Source organism: Chiloscyllium plagiosum, chromosome 17 (assembly GCF_004010195.1).
Source record: "Chiloscyllium plagiosum isolate BGI_BamShark_2017 chromosome 17, ASM401019v2, whole genome shotgun sequence".
Classification (NCBI taxonomy): Eukaryota; Metazoa; Chordata; class Chondrichthyes; order Orectolobiformes; family Hemiscylliidae; genus Chiloscyllium; species Chiloscyllium plagiosum.
Window position 1 is genome coordinate 68,855,155 of NC_057726.1, and position 24,737 is coordinate 68,879,891.

The 24,737-nt window shown below is 45.1% G+C and overlaps 1 protein-coding gene across 3 annotated transcripts in view; it reads left to right on the forward strand.

The window, feature by feature from the left end:
* Positions 1-22,718, forward strand: part of LOC122558607 (oxidative stress-induced growth inhibitor 1-like) — a 29,888-nt gene extending 7,170 nt beyond the window's left edge. For 2 of the 3 annotated variants that reach the window (XM_043707381.1, XM_043707380.1), the window contains exons 2-6: positions 4,457-4,577; positions 12,819-12,955; positions 14,826-15,017; positions 18,510-18,601; positions 20,946-22,718. In XM_043707381.1, coding sequence (XP_043563316.1) covers positions 4,457-4,577; positions 12,819-12,955; positions 14,826-15,017; positions 18,510-18,601; positions 20,946-21,972 — 1,569 coding nt within the window. In that variant the 3' untranslated portion in view covers positions 21,973-22,718. Of the gene's footprint in view, positions 1-1,463; positions 1,664-4,456; positions 4,578-12,818; positions 12,956-14,825; positions 15,018-18,509; positions 18,602-20,945 lie in introns of all 3 variants that reach the window. The other variant, XM_043707382.1, reaches the window with a different exon arrangement.
* Positions 22,719-24,737: the final 2,019 nt, after the last annotated feature.

Consider the following 24,737-nt stretch of genomic DNA (forward strand, 5'->3'; position numbering starts at 1 on the left):
ACAGGAGTTGTGAGGACATGTTGCGGCTGTACAGGACATTGGTTAGGCCACTGTTGGAATATTGTGTGCAATTCTGGTCTTCTTCCTATTGGAAAGATGTTGTGAAACGTGAAAGGGTTCAGAAAAGACTTACAAAGAAGTTGCCAGGGCTGGAGGATTTGAGCTATAGAGAGAGGCTGAACAGGCTGGGGCTGTTTTCCATGGAGCATGGAGTGACTGATGGCTGATGGCTGATGAGTGACTTTATAGAGGTCTACAAAAGAAAGGGTTCAGAAAAGACTTACAAAGAAGTTGCCAGGGCTGGAGGATTTGAGCTATAGAGAGAGGCTGAACAGGCTGGGGCTGTTTTCCATGGAGCATCAGAGGCTGAGGAGTGACTTTATAGAGGTCTACAAAATGATGAGGGGCATGGATAGGCTAAATAGACAAAGTCTTTTCCCTGGGGTTGGGGAGTCCAAAACTAGAGGGCATAGGTTTTGGGAGAGAGGGGAAAGATATAAAAGAGACCTAAGGGCAACGTTTTCACAAAGAGGGTGGTACATGTATGGAATGAGCTGCCAGAAGAAGTGGTGGAGGCTGGTACAATTGCAACATTTAAAAGGCATTTGAATGGGTATATGAATAGGAAGGGTTTGGAGGGATATGGGCCGGGTGGGACTAGATTGGGTTGGGATATCTGGTTGGTATGGATGAATTGGACTGAACGGTCTGTATCCATGCTGTACATCTCTATGACTCTATGACTCTCCTTTACATTTAACACACTCCAAACCAGGCAACATCCCGTGACTTTTTTCTGCACCCTCTCCAAAGCCTCCATACCTTCCTATAATGTGGTGACCAGAACTGTACATAGTACTCCAAATGTGCCCTGACCAAAGTCTTATACAGTTGCAACATGACTTGCCAATTTTTATACTCCGTGCCCTGACTAATGAAGAAAAACATGCTGTAAACCTTCTTTACAACCTTAACCTCTTGTGTTGCCACCTTTGGGATGTGCATCACAAGATCCCTCTGTATACCAATGCTTCTCAGTGCCAAGAGATTTACAGTATACTTTCCTCTTGCATTTGACCTCCCAAAATGCATCACCTCACACTTGTCTGGATTAAACTCTATCTGCCATGTCTCTGCCCAACTTTCCAGCTGATCCATTTCCTGCTGCATCCTTTAATATCCTTCCTCAATATCCATCGCTCCACCAATTTTCATGTCATTAACAGTTGGGGCAGCAGTGTTTTCAGGAGAGTCTTTACACCGATGGCTGCTTGGCTACAGATCTGAGATCCCAGGCTCTGCCTGCCAAAGGCAGGTTCTCCTACTGTTGTGCACACTCCCATTGGTCAGGACAAGAGACAGTGCTTACATCCCCTGACCTTGAACCTTTCTCTCAGCTATCCCCCTCTTTTCTCACCCTAATCCCTCCACCAAACTCACTGGAGCTCCCATTTTCTCCACAGCTCTCCTCCCACCGACTGCCTGCCTGTCTGTCTAGAGGCAAAAGTGCGGACTGCAGATGCTGGAAACCAGAGTTTAGATTAGAGTGGTGCAGGAAAAGCACAGCAGGTCAGGCAGCATCCGAGGAGCAAGCAGGAAAATCGACGTTTTGGGCAAAAGCCCTTCATCAGGGCTGTCTAGAGGTCAGCCGCCAGACAAACAGGTAGGCAGTCTGAACACTTCAGCCAGCCTTTTCAGTTGTAAACATACAAATAAGGAACAAGAGGAGGCCATATGGTTCTTCGGGCCTGCTACACTGTTTAATAAGATGATACCTGATCTGATTTTAAACTCAATCCTGCATTCCTACATATCCCCGACGATTTTTCATCCCTTTGGTAATCAAGCATCCATCCACTTCTGCCTTTAAAGTTAGTGCATCCAATGGCTTTTGAAGACGTGAATTCCAAAGACACTCCACATCCAGTGAGTTTTGTGGACAGAATCCAAAGCTGCTCTCTTGATATTAGTGTCAACTTGTATCCATAACAATGTGCTTTTAAGGTCATTAACCTGACAAAAAAGTCCTGAGGGATATTTCGAGGGGTTGGGCAATTCCAAAGCGTCTTAGCTCCTGTATTTAATGCTCTGAGCAATGAAGGCAAACGCGCCAAACACCTCCTTCACCACACTGTCTATCTGCAGCACCATTATCAAGGAAGTGTGTATGTGAACCCCAAGGTCTCTCTGTTTGATAGCACTGACCAGAGCCCTGCCAATAACTGTGTAAGTCTTACTGTGCTTTGTCTTACCAAAATGCAACACCTTGAATTCATTTGGATTAAACTCCATTTGTCATTCCTCAGCTCTTTGGCCCAGGTATCTCGAGAATGATGGTTTTGCAGGGTGCTTTAGAATTTTCTGAGGGTGATAAAGGCTCCATTATAAGCCATGAGCCATAGCAACAGGTCAAGAGCAGTGAACTATTGAATCATGTGGAGTTCTCAAGGATGGAGCTATTCAGTGTCGAGTTATCCCACTGGACAAAACTGGGGTGGATTTACTTGGGAAGAGCTAACCTGAACAGACTTATCCAAGATAGAGTTTTTTTTTATGATAGCCATCTAGTATGAAACCATATAGAATGGAGTTTTCTTGGTTGGAGTTGACTGGGATGATGCTGTCCAGAATGGATAGAGTTTTCCAGGCTGGAATTTTCCAGTATGGAATTATTGGGTTGGAGAAAGCCAGGGTGTGATTAATAAAGTTTGATCTGAATCGGAGTTATTTACAATGTACACAAACTGCCTGCCAGCCTTTCTAATAGTAATCTGCTCAAGTAGTGTCGGGTGTGTGATGTAACATGTGCTCGTGTCACTTCCTGTGTTGATTCTGCAGAGTCAGTGCTTATCGGGTTCAGTTACACAATTGCACGATAGATCACTCACCCTCTTTTTGTGCAAAAGCATCTCAACAAATGCATTAACACTCTCAAAAAAGCAGCAAGATAACTGTCTAGTTGGGACTCAAACATGGACTGGGGGGATTAAGGGTTTATATAACAATGGCCTGCCCATCTGCTGGTGGGATAAAGTCATTAACTGATAGGCAATAGGCGAGGATGGAATGATGTGACGATGGATAAGTCTTAGAATTTTACTTAATTACTTTTTGAAGATCGGGAAATACTTGTCAGATTTATCTTCAGGAGGTTGGGTCCCAAACAGTGATGGGGTGGAGGGATTATGGGACAGGCAGCCTCCCATTTCCTTAGTTCTCTTGTTTACATTTTACAGCTCTTCAGAACTAAATTAAATGAGCTACTGACTCAGCATGAATTGTAAATGGGTTTCACCATAAGTTTTGAGAAATGGCGCATCAAATTGCACGAAACTAATATTTTCTGAATGCAAAAGAGCAGAAACGACACCAAAACATTCTTTCAGAACGTCATAGGTCCCAGAACCTAGATCCCATAGGAGTTTATCAATTGTCTATGTTTGTAATGATACAGCAGAAAAATTTCTTACTGGAAAGTGCAAGTAGACTTATTTTAATTAACAAGGTGTTAAATAGCATTTCAATTTTAAAAAGTGGGGAAAGAAAACAAGGAAAAATGGCTTAGTGGTTAGCACTGCTACCTCACAGCACCTTGGACGCAGGTTTGATTACACCCTCAGGCAATTGACTGTGCGGAGTTTTGTACATTCTCCCCATATCTATATAGATTTCCTGCCACAGTCCGAAGATATGTGGGTTAGGTGACTGGCAATGCTAAATTGCCCCATAGTGTCCAGGGATGTGCAGGCTAGGTGGGCTAGCCATGGGAAGTGCAGGGTTACAGGGACAGGGAAGGGAAGTGGGTCACAATGGAATGCTCTTTGGAGAGTTGGCATGGACTTGATGGGCCGAATGGCCTGATACCACCCTGTGTAGGGATTCCATGGAAAAGTATGTTTAATAGAAACTAAAGTGTGTGGTATCTCCAAACAGAATGGTCACTGAATCCAGACAGGCACATGTCACTCTCCGTCCCCTTCCACTCTCAACCTCCCTATGCTCTATGATCCCATTTAGTCAGAACCTTGCTGATCTCGGAAAGCGCAAACTATTGAATCAGCAAACTTCAATTTAAAATCCCGACTGAGCCAATTACTTTGGACATCCTGACCCTTGTAACAGGGTTAATTGGACACTGGGCACAATGCGGATTTAATCAGACACTGGATACAGTAAGGAGTCCATCAGGCACTGAGCACGGTGTGGGTCCGTTCAGGCATTGGGCATGGTGTGGGGTCCGTTCAGGCGCTGGACACGGTGTGGGGTCCGTTCAGGTGCTGGGCACGGTGTGGGGTCCGTTCAGGCGCTGGACACAGTGTGGGGTCTGTCAGGCACTGGGCACGGTGTGGGATCTGTTCAGGTGCTGGGCACAATGAGGAGATAACCCAGCAGGCATTTTATTCATAGTATCCTGCTGGTGACACTTAACCTCTACCGTTCCTGTTGTTGCAAGCAGACAGCAAGCTTTACCGGAAAGAACGGTGACTGTGCATGTGTGCCTGAACTTGGGAAGACAATGGAGGAAACTGGATCATCCTCGTCACCGGGAATCAGTCCAATCCCTGTCGTTGTAATCGGTACGTTCAGCTTCCAATCTCCTTGTCAATCCGACTCTCCATTTTCCCATCTCTCCCGGCACACTCAGTGTCAGTGTCAAAATTTTTCAATTATCCTGACTCTCTCTCCCGCGCTCTCTGACTCTCTTTATCTGCCTCTCTCCCCTTTTTCTCAGGGTCTCTTAGCTACCAGAGCTGAAAATGTGTTGCTGGAGAAGCGCAGCAGGTCAGGCAGCATCCAAGGAGCAGGAGAATCGACATTTCGGTCATAAGCCCTTCTTCAGGCTTATGCCCAAAACGTCGATTCTCCTGTTCCCTGGATGCTGCCTGACCTGCTGCGCTTCTCCAGCAACACATTTTCAGCTCTGATCTCCAGCATCTGCAGACCTCACTTTCTCCTCTTAGCTACCAGCCTGTCACTCCCTGACTTTGGAAAATCTTTAAACTTTTAAAACCGACAACTCTGACTAGCCCATAAGCTCTGCTTCTACACTTTGTTCTCTCTGCTACTGTCTTACCAGGTGTTTGTCTTTGCCAAGTCCTGAAGAATGTTCAGACTTCCCAGTCACTAAAACGCCCAACCAGTTCTAGTTGGACAGAAAGTTTCTGGGAGTGTGGCTGACTGAAGAGACTAGGCCTCAAATATGCAGTGTAAAAGCAAGCTGTACGTGACCCTGCTTCCTCTAGGTGTGCCATTTGAAAAGTGATATTTTAAATGTTGCATCTTAATGCTTTGCTGATATATTTGGATTTGGCATCATTTCTGGCGCTGGCAATCTATTGCTCCAAATCACACTGAGATGAGTAAAGGACATTCAGTCCATAGTCTTTTTTTACTCATTGGCAAATAGGGTTAAGGAGAATCCAGAAGGTTTTTACAAATACATGAAGGACAAAAGGGTAGCTAGGGAGGGATCGGGGCCCCTCAAAGGTCAGCAAGGCAGCCTTTGTGTGGAGCTGTAGGAGACGAGGGAGATACTAAATGATTATTTTGCATCAGTGTTTACTGTGGAGAAAGTCATGGAAGATATAGAATGGAGGGAAATAGATGGTGACACCTTGAAAAATATCAATATTACAGAGGAAGAAGTGCTAAGTGTCTTGAAATGCATAAAAGTGGATAAATCCCCAGGACCTGATCAGGTGTACCCTAGAACTTTGTGGGAAGCTAGAGAAGTGATTGCTGGGGCCCTTGCTGAGATATCTGTATCATCGATAGTCACAGGTGAGGTGCTGGAAGACTGGAGGTTGGCTAACATGGTGCCACCATTTAAGAAAGGTGGTAAGGACAAGCCAGGGGACTATAGACCAATGAAACTGACGTCGGTGGTGAGCAGGTTGTTGGAGGGAATCCTGAGGGACAGGATGTACATGTATCTGGAAAGGCAAGGACTGATTAGGGATAGTCAGCATGGATTTGTGAGTGGGAAATCATGTCTCACAAACTTGATTGGGTTTTTTGAAGAAGTAACAAAGACGATTGATGAGGGCAGAGTATAGGACGTGATCTATATGGACTTCAGTAAGGCGTTCGACAAGGTTTCACATGGGAGACTGGTTAGCAAGGTTAGATCTCATGGAATACAGGGAGAACTAGCCATTTGGATACAGAACTGGCTCAAAGGTAGAAGATAGAGGGTGGTGGTGGAGGGTTGTTTTTCAGACTGGAGGCCTGTGACCAATGGAGTGCCACAAAGATCGGTGCTAGGTCCACTACATTTCATCATATTTGATTTGGATGTGAGCATAAGAGGTACAGTTAGTAAGTTTGCAGATGACACCAAAATTGGAGGTGTAGTGGACTGTGAAGACAGTTACATCAGATTACAATGGGATCTTGATCAGATGGGCCAATGGGCTGAGAAGTGGCAGATGGAGTTTAATTCAAATAAATGCGAGGTGCTGCATTTTGGGAAAGCAAATCTTAGCAGGACTTATACACTTCATGGTAAGGTCCTAGGGAGTGTTGCTGAACAAAGAGACCTTGGAGTGCAGGTTCATAGATCCTTGAAAGTAGAGTCGCAGGTAGATAGGATAGTGAAGAAGGTGTTTGGTATTCTTTCCTTTATTGGTCAGAGTATTGAGTACATGAGTTGGGAGGTCATGTTGCGGCTGTATAGGATGTTGGTTAGGCCACTTTTGGAATATTGCGTGCAATTTTGGTCACCTTTCTATCGGAAGGATGTTGTGAAACTTGAAAGAATTCAGAAAAGATTTACAAGGATGTTGCCAGGGTTGGAAGATTTTGACTATAGGGAGAGGCTGAAGAGACTGGGGCTGTTTTTCCTGGAGCACCAGAGGCTGAGGGTGACCTTTCAGAGGTTTATAAAATTATGATGGGCATGGGGTGGGAGTCCAGAACTAGAAGGCATAGGTTTAAGGTGAGAAGGGAAAGATATAAAAGAGACCTAAGGGGCAACTTTTTCATGCAGAGGGTGGTGCGTGTATGGAATGAGCTGCCGGAGGAAGTGGTACAGGCTGGTACAATTGTAACATTTAAAAGGCTTCTGGATGGGTATATGAATTGGAATGGTTTAGAGGGATATGGGTTGGGTGCTAGCAAATGGGACTAGATTAGGTTGGGGTATCTGGTCGGCATGGATGGGTTGGACTGAAGGGTCTGTTTCCATGTTGTATATCTCTGACACTGTCACTCTATAACCAGGGAGATGCAGTTTTTCACTCTCCAGATCAGTGTCACGTGCAGTTATAGAGTCGTAGAGCTGTACAGCATGGAATTAAACCCTTCGGTCCGACTCGTCCATACCGATCAGATATCCCAAATCCCAATTGGCCCATATCCCTCTCAACCCTTCCTAACCATATACCCATCCTGATGCCTTTTAAATGCTCTAATTGTACCAGCCTCCACCACATCCTTTGGCAGCTCATTCCATAAAGACACTGCCCTCTGCATGAATAGGTTGCCCTTTAGATCCCTTTTATATCTTTCCCCTGTCCACTTAAATGTATGCCCTCTCGGTTTAAACATCCCTACCCTGTGCAAAGATCTTGTCTATTTACCCTATCCATGTCCCTCACGATATACCTCTATAAGGCCATTCCTCAGCCTCTGATGCTGTAGGGAAAGTAGCCCCAGCCTAATTAGCCTCTCCCTATAGCTTGAACCCTGGCAACATCCTGTAAATGTTTCCTGAAACCTTTTCAAGTTTTGTAACATAGCAGGGAGACCAGAATTGAATGCTTATTCCAAAAGTGACCTTGCCAGTATCCAGTACAGAAGCAACATGACATCCCAACTCCTATACTCAATGCACTGTCCAATCATAGTAAGTGTACCAAATGGCTTCTTCACTATCCTGTCTACATGCGACTCCACCTCCAAGGAACTGTGAAGCTAAATGTTCCTCCACTGCCCTAGATACAGAGTTAACCCGCCTTGCACCCACACACCACTGCTACACTGCCCAGGAAACAGGGTAGTGTCTAAATAAGGAAGCCAAAACATGGTGCATAGCTTTAAATTAAGGGGTGGTAGGTATAGGACAGATGTTAGGGGTAGGTTCTTTACTCAGCGAGTCGTGAGTTCATGGAATGCCCTGCCAGTAGCAGTGGTGGACTCTCCCTCATTATGGGCATTTAAGCGGGCATTGGATAGGCATATGGAGGATAGTGGGCTAGTGTAGGTCAGGTGGGCTTGGATCGGCGCAACATCGAGGGCCGAAGGGCCTGTACTGCGCTGTATTCTTCTATGTTCTATGTTCTATGGTGCCTTTAACATAGGGAAGTCCCAAGATCCTGCACACCAATGTTACGAAGCAAGATTAGGCACTGAATCACGAACAGACACATTAAGACAAGATGACAGAAAGCTTTCTCAAAGGGCAAGAGACTTAAACGAGCGGTTTCCAAAAAGTGGAGAGCAAGAGCTGGAGATTAAACAAGAAACATCAGTCAGAAAGCTGAATGTCGAGCAGTTCACCACAAATAGTGATTGATGTTACATTTGGAAAAAGGTTCTGGATAATTAATAGGTTCGGGAGAAACCAGGAGAAATGAGACTAAGATGCAAGTTTCGTGCAGAGTGACGTAAAAGGACACAGCCTGTCCAAGCTAAAATTTTCCACTTTTCTATCTCTAGGAGAGCCACATCACTGGGACTGAGGAATACTTATGCAGTTATAATTAGTATGGGCAGCCTTGTATGAATCAGAAAAATTTTCAATTTGGCACCACAATTAACTGCCTAATGAGCAGTCCAGCGTGAGTGTCTGATAAGTGGACAGCACCATGAGAGAACAGGACCACTCAGGTGTGTGTCAGACAGAGAAACAGACAAGCACCCAAATATTTAGCTCAAGAAGTAACTTTCCCTGAGAAGCTCACTTGTTTCCTAAATGATTCTAAGGTTTTCTTGAAATGCATGTTGCATCAGCAGTCAGCACTGCTGCCTCACAGCACCACGGACTTGGGTTCGATTCCACCACCGGGTGACTGGTTGTGTGGGGTTTGCACATTCTCCGTGTGTCTGTGTGGGTTACCTCCGCGTGCTCCAGTTTCCTCCGGTAGTCCAGAGATGTGCAGGTTAGATGGATTGCCCACAGTGTCCAGGGATGTGCAATGTAGATGAGTCCGCCATGGGAAATGTGCGGTTACGGGGATAGGATAGGGGGCTGGGTCTGGGTTTGGGCAGGATGCGCTTTGGAGGGGCAGTGACGACATGATGGGTCAAACACTTTTGAGGTTTGAGTTCTGGAACTTTCCTGGGAAGCTTGCTCCTAAAGGGTTAAATATAAAATGACTCTGAGGAGACAGAGTGTACCAGTAATTATTGACATGTTAAACATTGATGGTCCTGGAACCTGTTCAACAACTCCGGCCTTTCTCATCACAAAGATTTATCTGGTGTGTTTGCAGTTGCTCAGCAACCCCACTTTCCCTCAGTAATGCTATCTCTTATTCCAGTGGAGCCTGATAACATTTTTTTAAAAAACGGCTCAAGACCTGTCCGCAGTCAACGTAGTCGAGCAGCCGCAATTGGGAAAGGGGTCTCTTGCCCAGAGTGAACTGGCCAGAACCAGCAACAGTATGGCCGAGCCTGACCTAGTGAGATCACAGGCCCCACCCACACTCCCACTCCCCTGCCCATGACGAAGATGGTTAGTTGTGTGGATAGGTTCAAACTCTGAAACAATGATCCCCGTGGTGGAATAGCCTCCTGGGATGACGATGGCAGCCTCCAGTTTCCCACCCTACCCCTTTTGTTTTGGTTTTCAGAATCAAAACAATATTATGTAAGAAAGAGGTCATTCAGCCCATCATCTAGTCTGCCTGTGTTACCTAGTGCCAATCTCCTGCCTTTTTCCTCATATTCCTGCACACCATTATGTCGAAACCATCCAATGCCTCCTGGAGTGTCTCAACTGAGCCTTCCTCCTTACAGGGCACTCCAAACCCTAACTGCATGCTGAGTGAACATTTTCTTTCATATTACCATTGCATCATTTGCACATCACTTTATATCTATGCCCTCTCGTTCTCGTTTCTTTTATGAGCAGAAACAATTTCACCCAATCTACTCTACACAGTCCACTTATAATGTTGAAAACCTCGACTAAATCTCCCCTTATCGACCTTTCCTTCCTAACTTTTTCAATCATCTTACATATGTTGAGGTTGGTGAGGCTGTTCTGGAGACTGTGTCCGGTTCTGGTCACCCTGTTATAGGAGGGATATTGTTAACCTAGAGAGGGTTCAGAAGAGCTTTATCAGGATGTTGCCGGTAATGGAGGGTGTGAATTATAAGGAGAGGCTGGATAAATTGGGACATTTCACTGCAATCTAGGGGGTTGAGGGGTGACCTTTATAGAGGTTTACAAGATCTTGAGGGTTATCGATATATATGAATGACCGGCGTCTTTTCCCTAGGGTGGGGAATTTCAAGACTAGCGGCATATTTTTAAAGTGAGAGGAGAAGGACTTAAGAAAAGATGTGAGGCCATTTTTTTTCAACACCGAGTGGTTCGTGTGTGCAATGAAGTGATGGATGCGCATACAGTTACAATGTTGAAAAGTCAATTTTCGATAAGTACATTAATGAGACGGACATGGGCCCAGTGCAGTCAGGTGGGACTAGTTAAGTTTTTGGAATTACGTCCAACATGGATTGTAGGTTCTGTTTCTGTGCTGTATGACTCTAAACAGAAGAGTCTCATACTGGATCCATTCTTGTAAATAACGTTGGCACTGTCTCCAATGCGTTCAATATAATGTGGCATCCATAACTATACACCATACTTCCGCTGAGGTCAAACAAATGTCTTGAACAAGTTCAGTATCCCTTTCTTGCTCTTGTACTCTATGCCCCATTAATAAAGCTGAGAACATTGTTAGATTTATTAATTTCTCTCTCTTTTTCTCTCCACGTGTTCTGCCATCTTCAATGATTTGTGTAGGTTATGTGTTATGTTTTAATTACACTCCTATAAAGTGCCCTGCATCATTTTACATACTAAAGGCTCTATATGTGGATGAAAATTGTTGTACGATTCCAATTGTCCAGCAAACTACGTGGGCAGGTTAACGGAAAGACAGTATTCGATGCTGAGATTGACATTTTTAATCAGTACGTGAATCAATAGGTATTGGGGGGAAGACAGAAAAGTGGTGCTCAGGATTATCAGATGAGCCACAAACTCATCAAATAGTAGATCAGTTTTAATGGGTTGAGTGGTCTACTTTGGCCCCTAAGACTGATGGTCTTATGGATGATAAATGTCGGCCGTGCCAGTGGGGCCTTCATCCCAATGCTGAGTGACTCATAGAACATCATTTCCACACCAATTTACTTTGTTATGGACCAGATCAAACCTCTAAGGAGACAACCTAGACCCTCCCTTTTTTCCTTGTTTTAAATGTGTAGGTGTTACACTCCAGATGCAAATTGATCAGTCAAACTACTCAACTTTAAGCAGAACGCACTTTATTTTTGCACTTCAGTTAAAACGTAGAAAAACAAAAACAAAATTAAAAAAAAGTTTGGCTTACCAAAATATTTATTAACTACTACTAATTAACTGTTCCAATATAGCAACATTGCATGACCACACCCTTGGCAAAGGCAAATTCAGTAAAATAGATTGTCTCACATGCAGTTTGAGCAGCAACAAAAGGCCCCAGCTTTTAGCTGGAACAGACAGAGGAATAGGAGCTTCCACGTCCAGTTTTAAGACCCGAGCAACTGCTGAAAGTTAAAACTAAACTCCTGCTTCTGTGGGAGCTTGACCCCACCCTTTCAGGCTGCTTCTATTGCTCCAACTTTAAAATAAAGCCCAGAGTTGTTTACTTTATTGGCTTTGAGCAGGTTGCTCAGTACCTCTGCCTCAACCTTTCTTCATTTTTAAAAAAAAGGACAAAATTAGTTCTTGAAGCCACACCCCCATAAACCTCCCTATGCCTTCCTACCCATCTCAGCCATTGCCTCTTCCTTCACTGCCATCACTCTCCCTTTTGCACCCCAAAATCTCCCTCATGCACCCCAACATCTGCCTTACTCTCCTCATCCCTCCTGCTGGCTTTGAGCTGATAAACTGGATGTCTGTTTGACTGTCAAAAGGTCGATCAGATGTATGTTCCCTCGGCTTCCTGCCCTGGAGTCTGACCAGCTGGAACTTTTCATTGCTACGCGTCTCCTCGATTCCTGCTTCTGCTGGTAATGGAACCAATGTACAATGTGGTTTCGAATCAAGTTTTCTTTGTTCATGGGATGTCAGCATTATTGTCCCAGCCCTAATTGCCAGGGAGCAGTTGAGAGGCAACCATACTGTTGTGGGTCTGAAGTCACATGTAAATCAGACCAGGTAGGGATGGCAGATTTCCTTCCCAGATAGTTTTTGCAACAATTGACAACAGCCCCATTGTTCCAGCTGTTTATTTGTATTTATAAAATTGAATTTAAATTCCATCTGCCAAGGTGAGTTTTGAACCTGTGAACTCAGGGTATTAGTCTGGGTCTCTGGACTACTAGTCCAAAAGCATTAGCGCTATGCAACCACCGCCACCACCTAAATGAATTGCTTGGTGTGATTAAAACACAAAAACTCTGCACAAGCCCACATTGCTGTTAATCTGTCATTATATGGTGTCACTGAAAAGAGTTTTTTGCTTTGGAAGTTTTGAAACTTGTTTCACCTCCCGGTCTTCAATCAATGGAGTGGACAAGCAAGCCACAATCTTAATCTGTTGTCTCGTGTGGATCATACAAAGTGAGTTCACAACTGTTAATCTGCTGTTTTGAACCAGGGAATGGACCCTCTGCCATTTGTCTCTCCTACCTCTTGTCTGGATATCGGCCTTACTTCAAAGAATCCTCAATCCATCCCAATCCCATTCTTCAACGAAAATTGGAGCAGAATCTGGGTATCTCCATCATTGAACAGGTATCATTTCACAGAACTGTGGAGCAAATGTCAGCAAATCTCTCAGTCTTGTTCTTCTTTTTTGACTGTGTTTTGAACTTGACGTCTCCCGAATTAGATTTCACGTGATGGGTTGATACACAGATGGACAGAGTTAAAAATCACACAACACCACACCCCAGTCCAACACCGGCATCTCCAAATCATGACAGATGGACAGAATGTGACTCGTGGAGTCCTGAGGGATCTAAGTTGTGGCCTCAACTCTTCCTTCAGGATGTTGAAGAACTAGATGATGGGATTGAAAGTCTTGCATCCAAATTTCTCAGTGACCCACACATTGGGAGTATTGAATGCCCTATAACGTTGCAAAGAGATATCAATAGATTAATAAGTGGGATTAGCAAATTGTTTTCAGTATAGGAAATTGTTAGATACCTTCTCAATGGTGAAAAGTGCGACACAGTGGAACTCCAGAGAGACTGTACATGTTCATATAGAAACAAGTAGTAGAAGGTTGGAACTATCTGCAAAATATAATTAATGATAGATCAATGAGGGGCCCTTGTGGCACAATGGTAGTGCCCCTTCCTCTGAGCCAGGAGGCCAGGTTCAAGTCACCTTTCCGCCTGAGGTGTTTAATCACATCCCTGAGCAATTGACACGGTTTGCTAATTCATCAAACATGACACCTGGGACCTCATGGTGCACACACCCACAGAGTTATCCCATCCTCCGTCCAAGGATGGTATGACACTTTCATAAAGCTGTGTGGTTGGAGAAGATTCTATTGAGCTCTTCCTCAGTTTGATAAGAAACAGAAGGTGCTTTTGTTTGGGGTCAGCATAATCCTTTCATACCTGAGCCTACTGGGTCGGCTGGTAATTTAACACCATTTGTTCCAACATCAGGCTTGCCTTCATTGCTTTGAGTATAGTCATGTTGAGGTTGTACAGAACATTGGAGAGGCCTCTTCTGGTGTTGTGTGTCCAGTTCTGGTTGCCCTGTTGGATGAAGGATTTCATTAAGCTGGAGAGGGTACAGAAGAGACTTTACCAGGATATTGTTGGGTATGAAAGGTTTGAGTTAGCAAAGGAAAGGCTGGGACTTCCTTCACTGGTGCGTAGGAGGTTGAGAGGTGACTTTCTAGAGGTTTATAAAATCATGAGACGTATAGATAAGGTTAATGATGGTGTCTTTTCCCAAGGATGGCGGATTTCAAGAGTAGGGGCATTTTTTAAAGTGAGAGGAGAGAGATTTTTCAAATAGTTATGTTTGGCAAAGTTTTTATGCAGAGGGTGGCTCGTGTGTGGAATGAATTTGCTGTGAAGATGGTAGGTGCAGGTACAGTTACAACATTTTAAAAGGTATTTGGATAAATACATGAATAGGAACGATTTGGAAGGTTGTGGGCCAGGAGCGGGAAGGGGAGACTGGTTTAGTTCGGGATTACGATCGGCATGGACTGGTTGGACCGAAGGGTCTGTTTGTGTATGACTCTGTGACTGGTGAACACAATTACTCTTCAGCGCTCATTGCGGAGTTCCTGTCTTTCTGTTCTATTTGGGGGGTGGGATGGGATGGGATGAATTCAAAGAGGAACACAGGCCAGTGAATCTTTGTCTCGTTGCACAGATGGGGGGAGTATACCTGAATCCAGATATCCAGGCTTAGGTGGATCAAGGGGAGAAACGTCAGAATAACATTAGGTTTAGTGTTGATAATGAAGAAGGTGATGAGGAAACTCTGGAAGGAAAGGTTAGAGACTCTCAGATGGGATATCAGTTATCTGGTGGACTTCCTGTCGAAAGGAATTGGTGATTTTGGAGGTTTATGGGTTGGTCCGTGGATATTCCTTACATTCCTCTCTGTTCTGCCCTGATCTCGGTAGGATTTGGAATACCTGTCTGAAGGGCTGGAAGGACGATCCCACAATCCCGTAGCTGTCCTGTTCGATTCCCTCCTGCGTCCCGATGCCGATTTTGGCGTATCCTTGGAATCGGTGCTCACCTGGAGGCGAGAGCCTGACCATCGCATTCCTCACCTGGTCCTGGGCAAGGGGCCACTGGGAGGGGCTTGGCATGTAAGTATGGAAGACAACTGATAAAGCCCATTCATAATTATATTGCTTACCAAACCTCTCTATCCGTAGGCCTGTGTTTTTACCAGCAAAATAAAGTTGTGTTGATATAACATTTTATCACGCCCTGTGTATAAATTACAACATGGAAAAAGGCCATGTCAGAGCTAACTCTCCGTGTAAGCACAGATCCCAATCATGCTTACTCAGCTTATTCCCATTTCCTTTCAGTGTATCCTCATTCTCTTCACCCCTATATATTTGTATGTTCAACATAGCTGGACGGCTGGTTTGCAATGTAGACTGATGCCAACAATATAGATTCAATTCACGCATCAATTGAGGTTACGATCAAGTTACCTCGTCCTCAACCTCTCCTGTTGTCTGAGGTGTGCTGACCCTCAGGTTAAACCACCACCAGTCATCTTTCTCTGGTGAGTGAGTAACCCTATCATGACATTATTGCCATAGCTTGTGTCTTGCTCCATAAAACCTGAAGAGAATTTCCCATCCATCACATCTCTCAATGTGAAAAATGTTCTTTTGTTTTCTGTTTTAAATCACTTTCATTTAATTTTGTGAATATTAGTTACTGGAAACAAGCCACTTCTTTGCATTTCACCTCATCCTTCTGTAACTTGTAGCCCATTATGCTTTATTGTCCCATAATGTGAATTTTCAAATCTAGGACAGAACTAGAGAGGCACAGATGTGTAAAGTAGGAACAGGAGTAGGCCGTTCAGCCCTTTGAGCCTGCCCTCATTCAATACACTCATGGCTGATCCTTCAACTCTGTCGTCAGTTCCCACTTTAATCCCGTAATCTTTGATCCCGTTAGCCCTAAGAACTATATCTATCTGTGGGAGAGGCCTGCTTGGAGCATCTGGGCGGCACGGTGGCACAGTGGTTAGCACTGCTGTCTCACAGCGCCAGAGACCCGGGTTCAATTCCCGCCTCAGGCAACTGACTGTGTGGAGTTTGCACGTTCTCCCCGTATCTGCGTGGGTTTCCTCCGGGTGCTCCGGTTTCCTCCCACAGTCCAAAGATTTGCAGGTTGTCGGTGTGGACTTGTTGGGCCGAAGGGCCTGTTTCCACACTGTAATGTAATCTAATCTAATGTAATCTAATCTGTAGGCCGAAGACTTAAGCAAGGACTGTAATATTTGACATTTTAACTTTGCTTCTTTATTTTTCTATGACTGTGGAAAGAACACTGTAGTGCTGAACTTTTGAACTTATTTCCTTTATTTTCCTACTTTTGTAACTAAGGTATTGAGTTTAGGTACTTTGTCCCTAAAATGGTGCTGTGTATGGTGACATTGTGCACTTTTCACTGCACTCCTGTATCCTGTACTTGAGTATATGTGGCAATAAAATCTAAATTTAACTCCTTCTTGAAAAATATTTTGTTATTTTGAGATTTCTTCACCCTACAGCAGCGCATTCTCTAAAAGTTCAATTTGCTCATTATAGTGTGAAGCCCAATAGTGCGTACAGCACTCAATAGTCTCTTGGTGTCGTTTTTACTGGGTTAGCAATATTGCTTGATTTTGGCATCCATATGTCTTCTGGTAAAATGGAGGATTCTAGTGGGCTCTTTGCCAACATGATCAACCTGATCTGCCATCACTGGTCTAGAGTCATTGAGATGTACAACATGGAAACAGACCCTTCGGTCCAACACATCCATGCCGACCAGATATCCGAAGTTAATCCAGTCCCATTTACCAGCATTTGATCCATATCTCTCTAAACCCTTCCTGTTCATAAACCCATCCAGATACCTTTTAAATGCTGTAATTGTATCAGCTCCACCACTTCCTCTAGCAGTTTATTCCATACATGCACCACCCTCTGTGTGGAAAAAGTTGCCCCTCGGGTGCTTTTATATCTTCCCCACCTCCTGCTTCCCCCTACCCACCTTAAACCCGTGCTCTCTAGTTTTGGACTCCCTTACCCTGGGGAAAAGACCTTGACAATTCACCCTATCCATGCCCTTCTAAAATGTCACCCTCGATGTTCCAGGGTAAATAGCCTCAGCCTGTTCAGCCTCTCCCTATAGCTCAATTCCTCCAACCCTGGCAACATCCGTGAAAATCTTTTCTGAATCCTATCAATTTTCACAATATTTTTCCAATAGCAGCCCTGGGAACCCAGACCCTGAATCCGTCTGCTATTCCTTCAGCTCCGGACGTTCTCCACAGACACCAGGAAGTGGTTCAGGGGATGTGAATGAAAGTTTCCCAGACGGATTCTGGTCCAATCAGGATAGTGATAGACGGTACTCAGGGATGTGCTGCAGCCTTGAGAGCGGTTTGGGAGGTTGCAGAGTGAGGAGTCATCAGCAGGACAAGGTTAGATTGCAGTCCGGGAGAGAGGTGCCGAGCACTGGGAGGTTAGGATAACTGGATAGGGGAAATCTTCCTCCTCAGGTGCAGTGCTAAACCTGGTTGTTCCTCCCTTCTCCCTTCAGCTGCAGGGATTCTGGAGTCTTCGATAACAAATCCAGGACCATTCAGTCGTGACTGACTCTCTCATCATACAATTAAATAGCAGACCCACCCGTTTTTAAAGTAGTCGTCGGTGTTTGAAGTCAGATGGATCAGGTTTCGGATTTTTGGGCATGACATAAAAGATATTGGGGCTTAAGCAGGAACAAACTCTTAGGCAAGTGGGTGGCACGGTGGCTCAGTGGTTAACACTACTGCCTCACAGCGCCAGGGTCCCAGGTTCAATTCCAGCCTCGAGTGACTGTCTGTGTGGAGTTTGCACATTCTCCCCATGTCTGCATGGGTTTCCTTCGGCTGCTCCGGTTTCCTCCCACAGTCCAAAGATGTGCAGGTCAGGTAAATTGGCCATGTTAAGTTGCCCATAGTGTTAGGTGCCCTAGTCAGAGGGAAATGGGTCTGGGTGGGTTACTGTTCAGAGGGCCGGTGTGGACCTGTTGGGCCGAAGGGCCTGTTTCCATACTGTAGGGAATCAAATCTAATCAGAATCTAATCAAAGCTTGAACCTCTGACCTCGGGGAAAGGAAAGCAAGTGACAGAGCAGCCGATCTTAACCTTAGTTGCAAAGATGTTCAAGAACAGCTTTCATTTCTTGTTGGAGGTGAGGGTGGAGGAGACAGGATGCAGAGCTTTACGAAGGCGGATTGCACTCAGTGTGTTGGTGGGGAGACGGTATGTCTGATGAAGGGCTTTTGCCCGAAACATTGATTTTCCTGCTCCTCGGATGCTGCCTGACCTGCTGTGCTTTTCCAGCACCACTCTAATCTTGACTCTGATCTCCAGCATCTGCAGTCCTCACTTTCGCCTGGGAGACAGGGTGCGTTTTGTGTTCAAGGGTGATTGCCCGCTGGTGGAACAGTTATGTTGCCGTATTCAGTGACTCCACACTGGGTGAGGTTGAAGTGCCTTTACTGACTGTGTGAACAAGCTCCTGGCTGCCGTTGAGGACTAACGTTGCCTCCATTCTTCTGCCCTCTTTCCCTGACAGTCGATCGAGGGATCCATGTTCACCCTCAGTCTCGGTGACTGGATGGAGCTTCCTGACCTTCCCTTCAGGGACTGGATGAGACTCAAGCGAAGGTAATCCTGGCTAATGATAGAAAAGCCATCTGACACCAACTTGCGGGGCTGTGTTTGGTCTCTTCATTTAGTTCCACACAACCCCTCCCCTCCCCAACTCCCCGCCATCCCATTCTCCCTGCTCACTCCAATGGAGAAGACTGGGCTGGTGATTAATGGCCTTGAACAGCACCATTTTCTACCAGGGATTGTGCTTCTCAGAGTATAGTGGGCATGGTTAATGTTTAATTGTACACAGGTCCCCATACACAATGCTTAAGAGCAGAAACAGGCCACTTGACCCTTTAAACCTGTGCACCATTCATTAAAGTCATGGTTGATCTATTTGTGTTCAAATTCCACGTTCCCACCTATCCTCAAAATTTTTTGATTCTCCTTCTCTAAGAAGAATCGAACCACCGAAATCTTAAAAATAAAAATTCAGCCCTCTGAGAGAAATATTTTTCCTCATCTCTGTCCTTGAAGGCAGGCCCTTATTTTAAAACAGTGCCACCTAGTTTTGGACTTACCCTGAAGAGGAAACCTCCTTTTTATTATAGCCCTGTTAAGGATCTTGTATATCTCCATCTAGCCTTGCTGTACTCTTTAAAATTCCAGTGGAAACTGTCCGATCTGCTCATAGAATCCCCTACAGTGTAGACGCAGACCATTCGGCCCATCAAGTCCACACCAACCGTCTGAAGAGCCCCCTGCCCAGACCAACCCCCCATTCTCCTTGTAACCTTGCATTTCCCATGGCTGATCAACTCCTACATATCCTTAGACACTTCAGGCAATTTAGCATGGCTAATCCACCTAACCTGCACATCCTTGAACTGTGGGAGGAAACTGGAGAAACCCTCGCAGATACAGGGAGAATGTGCAAACGCCACACAGGCAGTCACCTGAATTGAACCCGGATCCGTGGCACCGAGGCTCACCACTGAGTCACTGCACTGCCTCAGGTATTGCTCATTCCGGGTGTCAATGTAATAAACCTGATCCACCTCCAATGCGCTTACATCCTTTCTTCAATAAGGAGACCAAAACTGGGCACAATAATTGAGATGTGGTCTCACCAATGCTTTCTATATTCATAATGTTCAAGTCCTCTCATGATTAAAGGACAGTAACCCATTGGTCTTTCTGATTATTTGCGATAACTGCATGCTCACTCCATCGTGAGCACGGTCCCTTCGACCTGTATGTTAATGTGCGTCTCAACGTTCTGGTCTATACATTTCACAGTTGAGCACTGGGGAAGCTTGCAAGCTTACTCTTCCTTCAAGATGGAAAATGGGATATTTACTTGGGATGTAGGCATCATTGGCTGGGCTTTGCTTAACAGAGACATCAGTGACTGAGAGAGCGCAGATTTAAAGTATTTGGGAGATGAGAAAACGTTCCTTAATTTCACCCGGAGGTGAACTAGGGTCTGGAACTCTCTGCCTGAATGGTGATAGATTGGGAAAGGGGGAAATGCAATGAAACCTGGGTGTCCTTGTGCACTAGTCGCTGAAAGTACGCAAGCATGCAGGTACAGCAGGCAGTGGGGAAAGTAAACGGTGTGTTGGCCTTCAGAGTGCGAGGATTTGAGTACAGGAGCAGGGATGTCTTGCTTCAATTGTGCAGGGCTTTGGTGATACCACACCTGGCTTATTGAGTACAGTTTTGGCCTCATTCTCTAAGGAAGGATGTTCTGGCTGTAGAGGGAGTGCAACAAAGATTTACCAGATCGATTTCTGAGATGACAGGGTTGACGTATGAGGAGAGACAGGATTGGTTAGGACTTTAATTTACTGCAGTTCACAAGAATCAGGGTGTTCTCATAGAAACCTCTAAATTTTGACACCACTAAACCGTTTAGATGTAGGAAGGATAATAGACAATAGGTGCAGGAGTAGGCCATTCTGCCCTTCGAGCCTGCACCACCATTCAATCTGATCATGGCTGATCATCCTTAATCAGTATCCTGTTCCTGCCTTATCTCCATAACCCTTGATTCCACTATCCTTGAGAGCTTTATCCAACTCTTTCTTAAATGAATCCAGAGACTGGGCCTCCACTGCCCTCTGGGGCAGAGCATTCCACACAGCCACCACTCTCTGGGTGAAGAAGTTTCTCCTCATCTCTTTCCTAAATGGTCTACCGTATTTTTAAGCTGTGTCCTCTGGTTCGGCACTCACCCATCAGCGGAAACATGTTTCCTGCCTCCAGAGTATACAATCCTTTAATAATCTTATGTTCCTGTTAGTCTGGGTGTAGGGCTTGTCTACATTGGTTGCTGTACTGTCTGTCTGTCTCTCGCTCCCTCTCTCACACACGTGCGTCAGGGTCTCTGACTGTGTTTGTAATTGACTTCCAGGTGCCTGCGGAATGACCGTGCCATGACATCCGATATCGCCAGCTATTACCAGCACTATGCCAGGGTCAAGGGACTGCAGGAGCACTTTGCATGTGGTACCGTTGTGACTTCAGTGAGGAGGGTTAGTCTGGATTCTAGTGCAGAAAGCCAGGTCAATGTGAGCGCAGATAGTCCAGCAGGAGCTCGGGTCTTCAGGCACTCCACCAGCACAAGCCTCTTTGAGGTGATCGGTTCCAGCAAATCCGAGGACGGCTCAGAAAAGGCTTTCCGCATCTTCGCAGAGAAGGTTGTCTTGGCAACGGGCATGTATGACAGCCCTGCTTGGCTTGGCGTTGATGGTGAAGATCTTCCGTTTGTTCACCACACGACTTCAGAACTCGACCGAACCCTCAAGGAGCGGGAGACAGGACTGAACTCTGACCCCATTCTGATCATCGGAGGCGGCCTAACCGCCGCAGACGCTATCATCGCCGCTCACCATGGCAACGTCTCGGTGATCCATGTCTTCCGCAGAGGGGTCAATGACCCAGGGCTGATCTTCAACCAGCTTCCCAAAGTCATGTACCCAGAGTATCACAAAGTCCACCAGATGATGATCCAACAGTCCTGCACCACCACAGGACCCTACGAAGGGTATCTCAGTCTCCCCAAACACCGTATGCTGGCTTTCACCCCAGACAGAAAGTGCATCATTGAGGATCTGATGTCAGCAGAGAAGAAGGTGTTCAATGTCTCCATGGCCTTCATTCTGATTGGCTCAAATCCTAACTTGACCTTGCTGCCTGATTGCGGAAGGTCACTGGCAATCAACCCGGAGCTCGCTGTTAACAGCAAACGTAACCCCCTTGACGTGGATTGCTACACTTATGAGTGTGTGCAGGAACGGGGACTCTATGCCCTGGGCCCGCTGGTGGGAGATCACTTTGTACGTTTTCTGCAAGGAGGGGCTCTGGCTGTGGCGAGGTCTCTCCTTAAGGAGCGTCAGGGTGCCCAGTTTCAAACTGACAGGCAGCTTTTGATCAGCTGACATTGTGGTGTTGGCACAGAAGCTGTGCGTGCGGGTAAATTGTTGAGGTCAGTGTAGGTAGGGTCACCATTCAGAAGCATCTTTTCATGTTCCCCATGTTTATAGTGCCTTCCAGACCATGAGCACAAGGCTCAAACTGCCTCGGCATCCAGGCTGGCATGACGCTATGCTCTGTTCAAGGAGGACTGAGGCCAAGACGGAGAACTCAGCTACCGAGTGAGCACCACGTGCCAGGCTAAGGGGGTAGCCTTGGCATCAAGTCAGCCTCTATCACTGTTGCTGAGCAAATCCATTTCAGGTTTGAAACTCAGTAAAACTCAATATTTAAGGGCATTTTCAACTCTCTCACACTCCCGGGAGAGGTTATGAACCAGGAAGAATAAACAGAAGTCCATCCCTGCATTTCTGGTTAGCTATATCCAAGATGGACACCCTAGATGTGGCATACCAACGTCAGGGGACTCCCACAGCACGTAGCCTGGGGAGGTGCCCAGGGCATTCCAGACATAACTTATAGAATCCCAGAGGACACTGTGGGATGCCGGGGCCACACAGAGATACTGCAGACTTGTTGTGTGTTATCAACTCTAGGACTGATGCAGTACCACAAGTCAATGATCTAACTTGAATTCTTATACTCTGACTCAGATGTAATGCAAGTTAATTATGGCAAATAACTTCTTTTTTCTAAAACCTACAGTTTGTAAAGATTAAATATTTTAATAAAATGGTATTTTATAATGCAACCCACAGTCTTATCATTTTTGTGAAAAATGTGACCTTGAGATTGGTAAGAAACACAGCTGTTGAATTTTCTGTCTCAGAAGAAAAAGGTAATATAAAACTGACACCATTCAGCTATTAACTGCCTCCTGCTTTCAATCCCATTGAAGTAAATGGGAGATGTGACTTTTAGCTGGTCAACTTGTGTCATGTCTTCTTACAGTATTGTTCGATAACACACCCAACTTGCAAGTGTGTCGGTGCTAGCAAGTGAAATACTTTACAGGCACAGTATGGGCATGATATATCTCCTCATCAAATACTCCCCAGGGCAGGTACAGCATGGGGTTAGAAATAGAGTATAACCAACCCCTCTCCACTCTCTCGCATCAAACAGTTCCAGGGCAGGTACAGTATGGGGTCTAACACAGTGTAAAACTGCTTCTACTGTCTTACGCTGAAAATAAAGTTCCCTAGACACTGATCCTATCAAACACTTCCTGGAGTGGGGGCAGGCAGAAGCGAGTGAGAAACACAGTAACATTTAAGAAGGTTTCCTGGTAGACCTCAAGTTGTACATTCAAGGAAAGTTAACAAAGGAATGGGGACCACTGAAGTATCAGCCAGATAAATCAGGCAATAACAGAGGTGTTGAATTAATCCTCTGCAACATTTTTACTCAATAAGTTCAGAAAATAATCTTTAATAATAATTGACAGGCCAGAAAGTCTTTTCCAAAAAAAATGCAACCCACTAAGTAGCCCAACTAAAATATATTAAATCTCTCTGTGATAGAGTTGGACAGTGCAGAAACAGACCCCTCGGTCCAACCTGTCCATGCTGACCAGATATCTCGAATAAATCCGGTCCCACTTGCTTCCATTTGCCCCATCTCCCTCTGAACCTTTTCTGTCATGTTCCCGTCCAAATGTACTTTAAATGTTGTAACTGTATCTTTCTACAACTTCCATTGGCAGCTTGTTCCACATAAGAACTACTCTTTGTGAAAATGTTGCCCCTCAGGACCCTTTTCAAAACATTACCGTCACTTTTTAAAAAATAAATACCCCGAGTATTGAATTCCACCAGCTTACACTCTCACATCCTCACTAAAGCAAGGAAAGAGATGGCAGAGACATCATCTCTTTATTCACTAAAGCTCCATTGAAGATGGAGTGGTGACCATCTCATCTTATTCCTGCCCATGCAAAGAGACATGGGCACTCTTAATTAGCAGTTTTAATATGGTAGGATAGCTTTCACCAAAAGCAAAACATTGAAATATTGGAATACTGTGTGCACTTCTGGTCTTCCTGCTATGTTGTGAAACTTGAAAGGATTTGGAAAAGATTTACAAGGCAGTGTTTGAGCCACAGGGAGAGGCTGAATAGACTGGTGCTGTTTTCCCTGGAGCGTTGGAGACTGAGGTTTATAAAATCATGAGGGGCATGAATAGGGTAAACAGACAAGGATTTTTCCCTGGGTTGGGGGGAGTCCAAAACTAGAGGGTGGAGGTTTAAAATGAGGGGAAAAGCTTTAAAAGAGACCTAAGGGGCAACGTTTCCAAGCAGAGGTGGTGTGTGTATGGAATGAGCTGCCAGAGGAAGTGGTGGAGGTTGGTATAATTACAAAAGACCTCTGCATGGTATATGAATAGGAAAGGTTCAGAGGGATCTGGGCTGGGTACTGGCAATTGGGACTAGATTTATTTGGGATACCTGGTCAGCATAGATGAGTTGGACCGAAGGATCTGTTTCATTGCAGTATATTCTCCATAGTACTAAATGTTCAAAGGTCATCTGGAGGAAGCAACATAATTAAAAATGGCATAAATTCCAAAAGCCTTAATAAGGCTTAACAAGTAAGGTGGAGTTCTTTGAAAAGAGGAGACAAGGATAGCTGTGTAGATGTCATACACTTAGATCTTGAAAAGGATTTTAAAACTATGCGAGCAAAAATGATGTGACAACAGTTAGGATATGTGGAATCAGGGTCAAATAACCACATGAATAGAAAATTGGTTGAAAATATGGAAAGCAGAG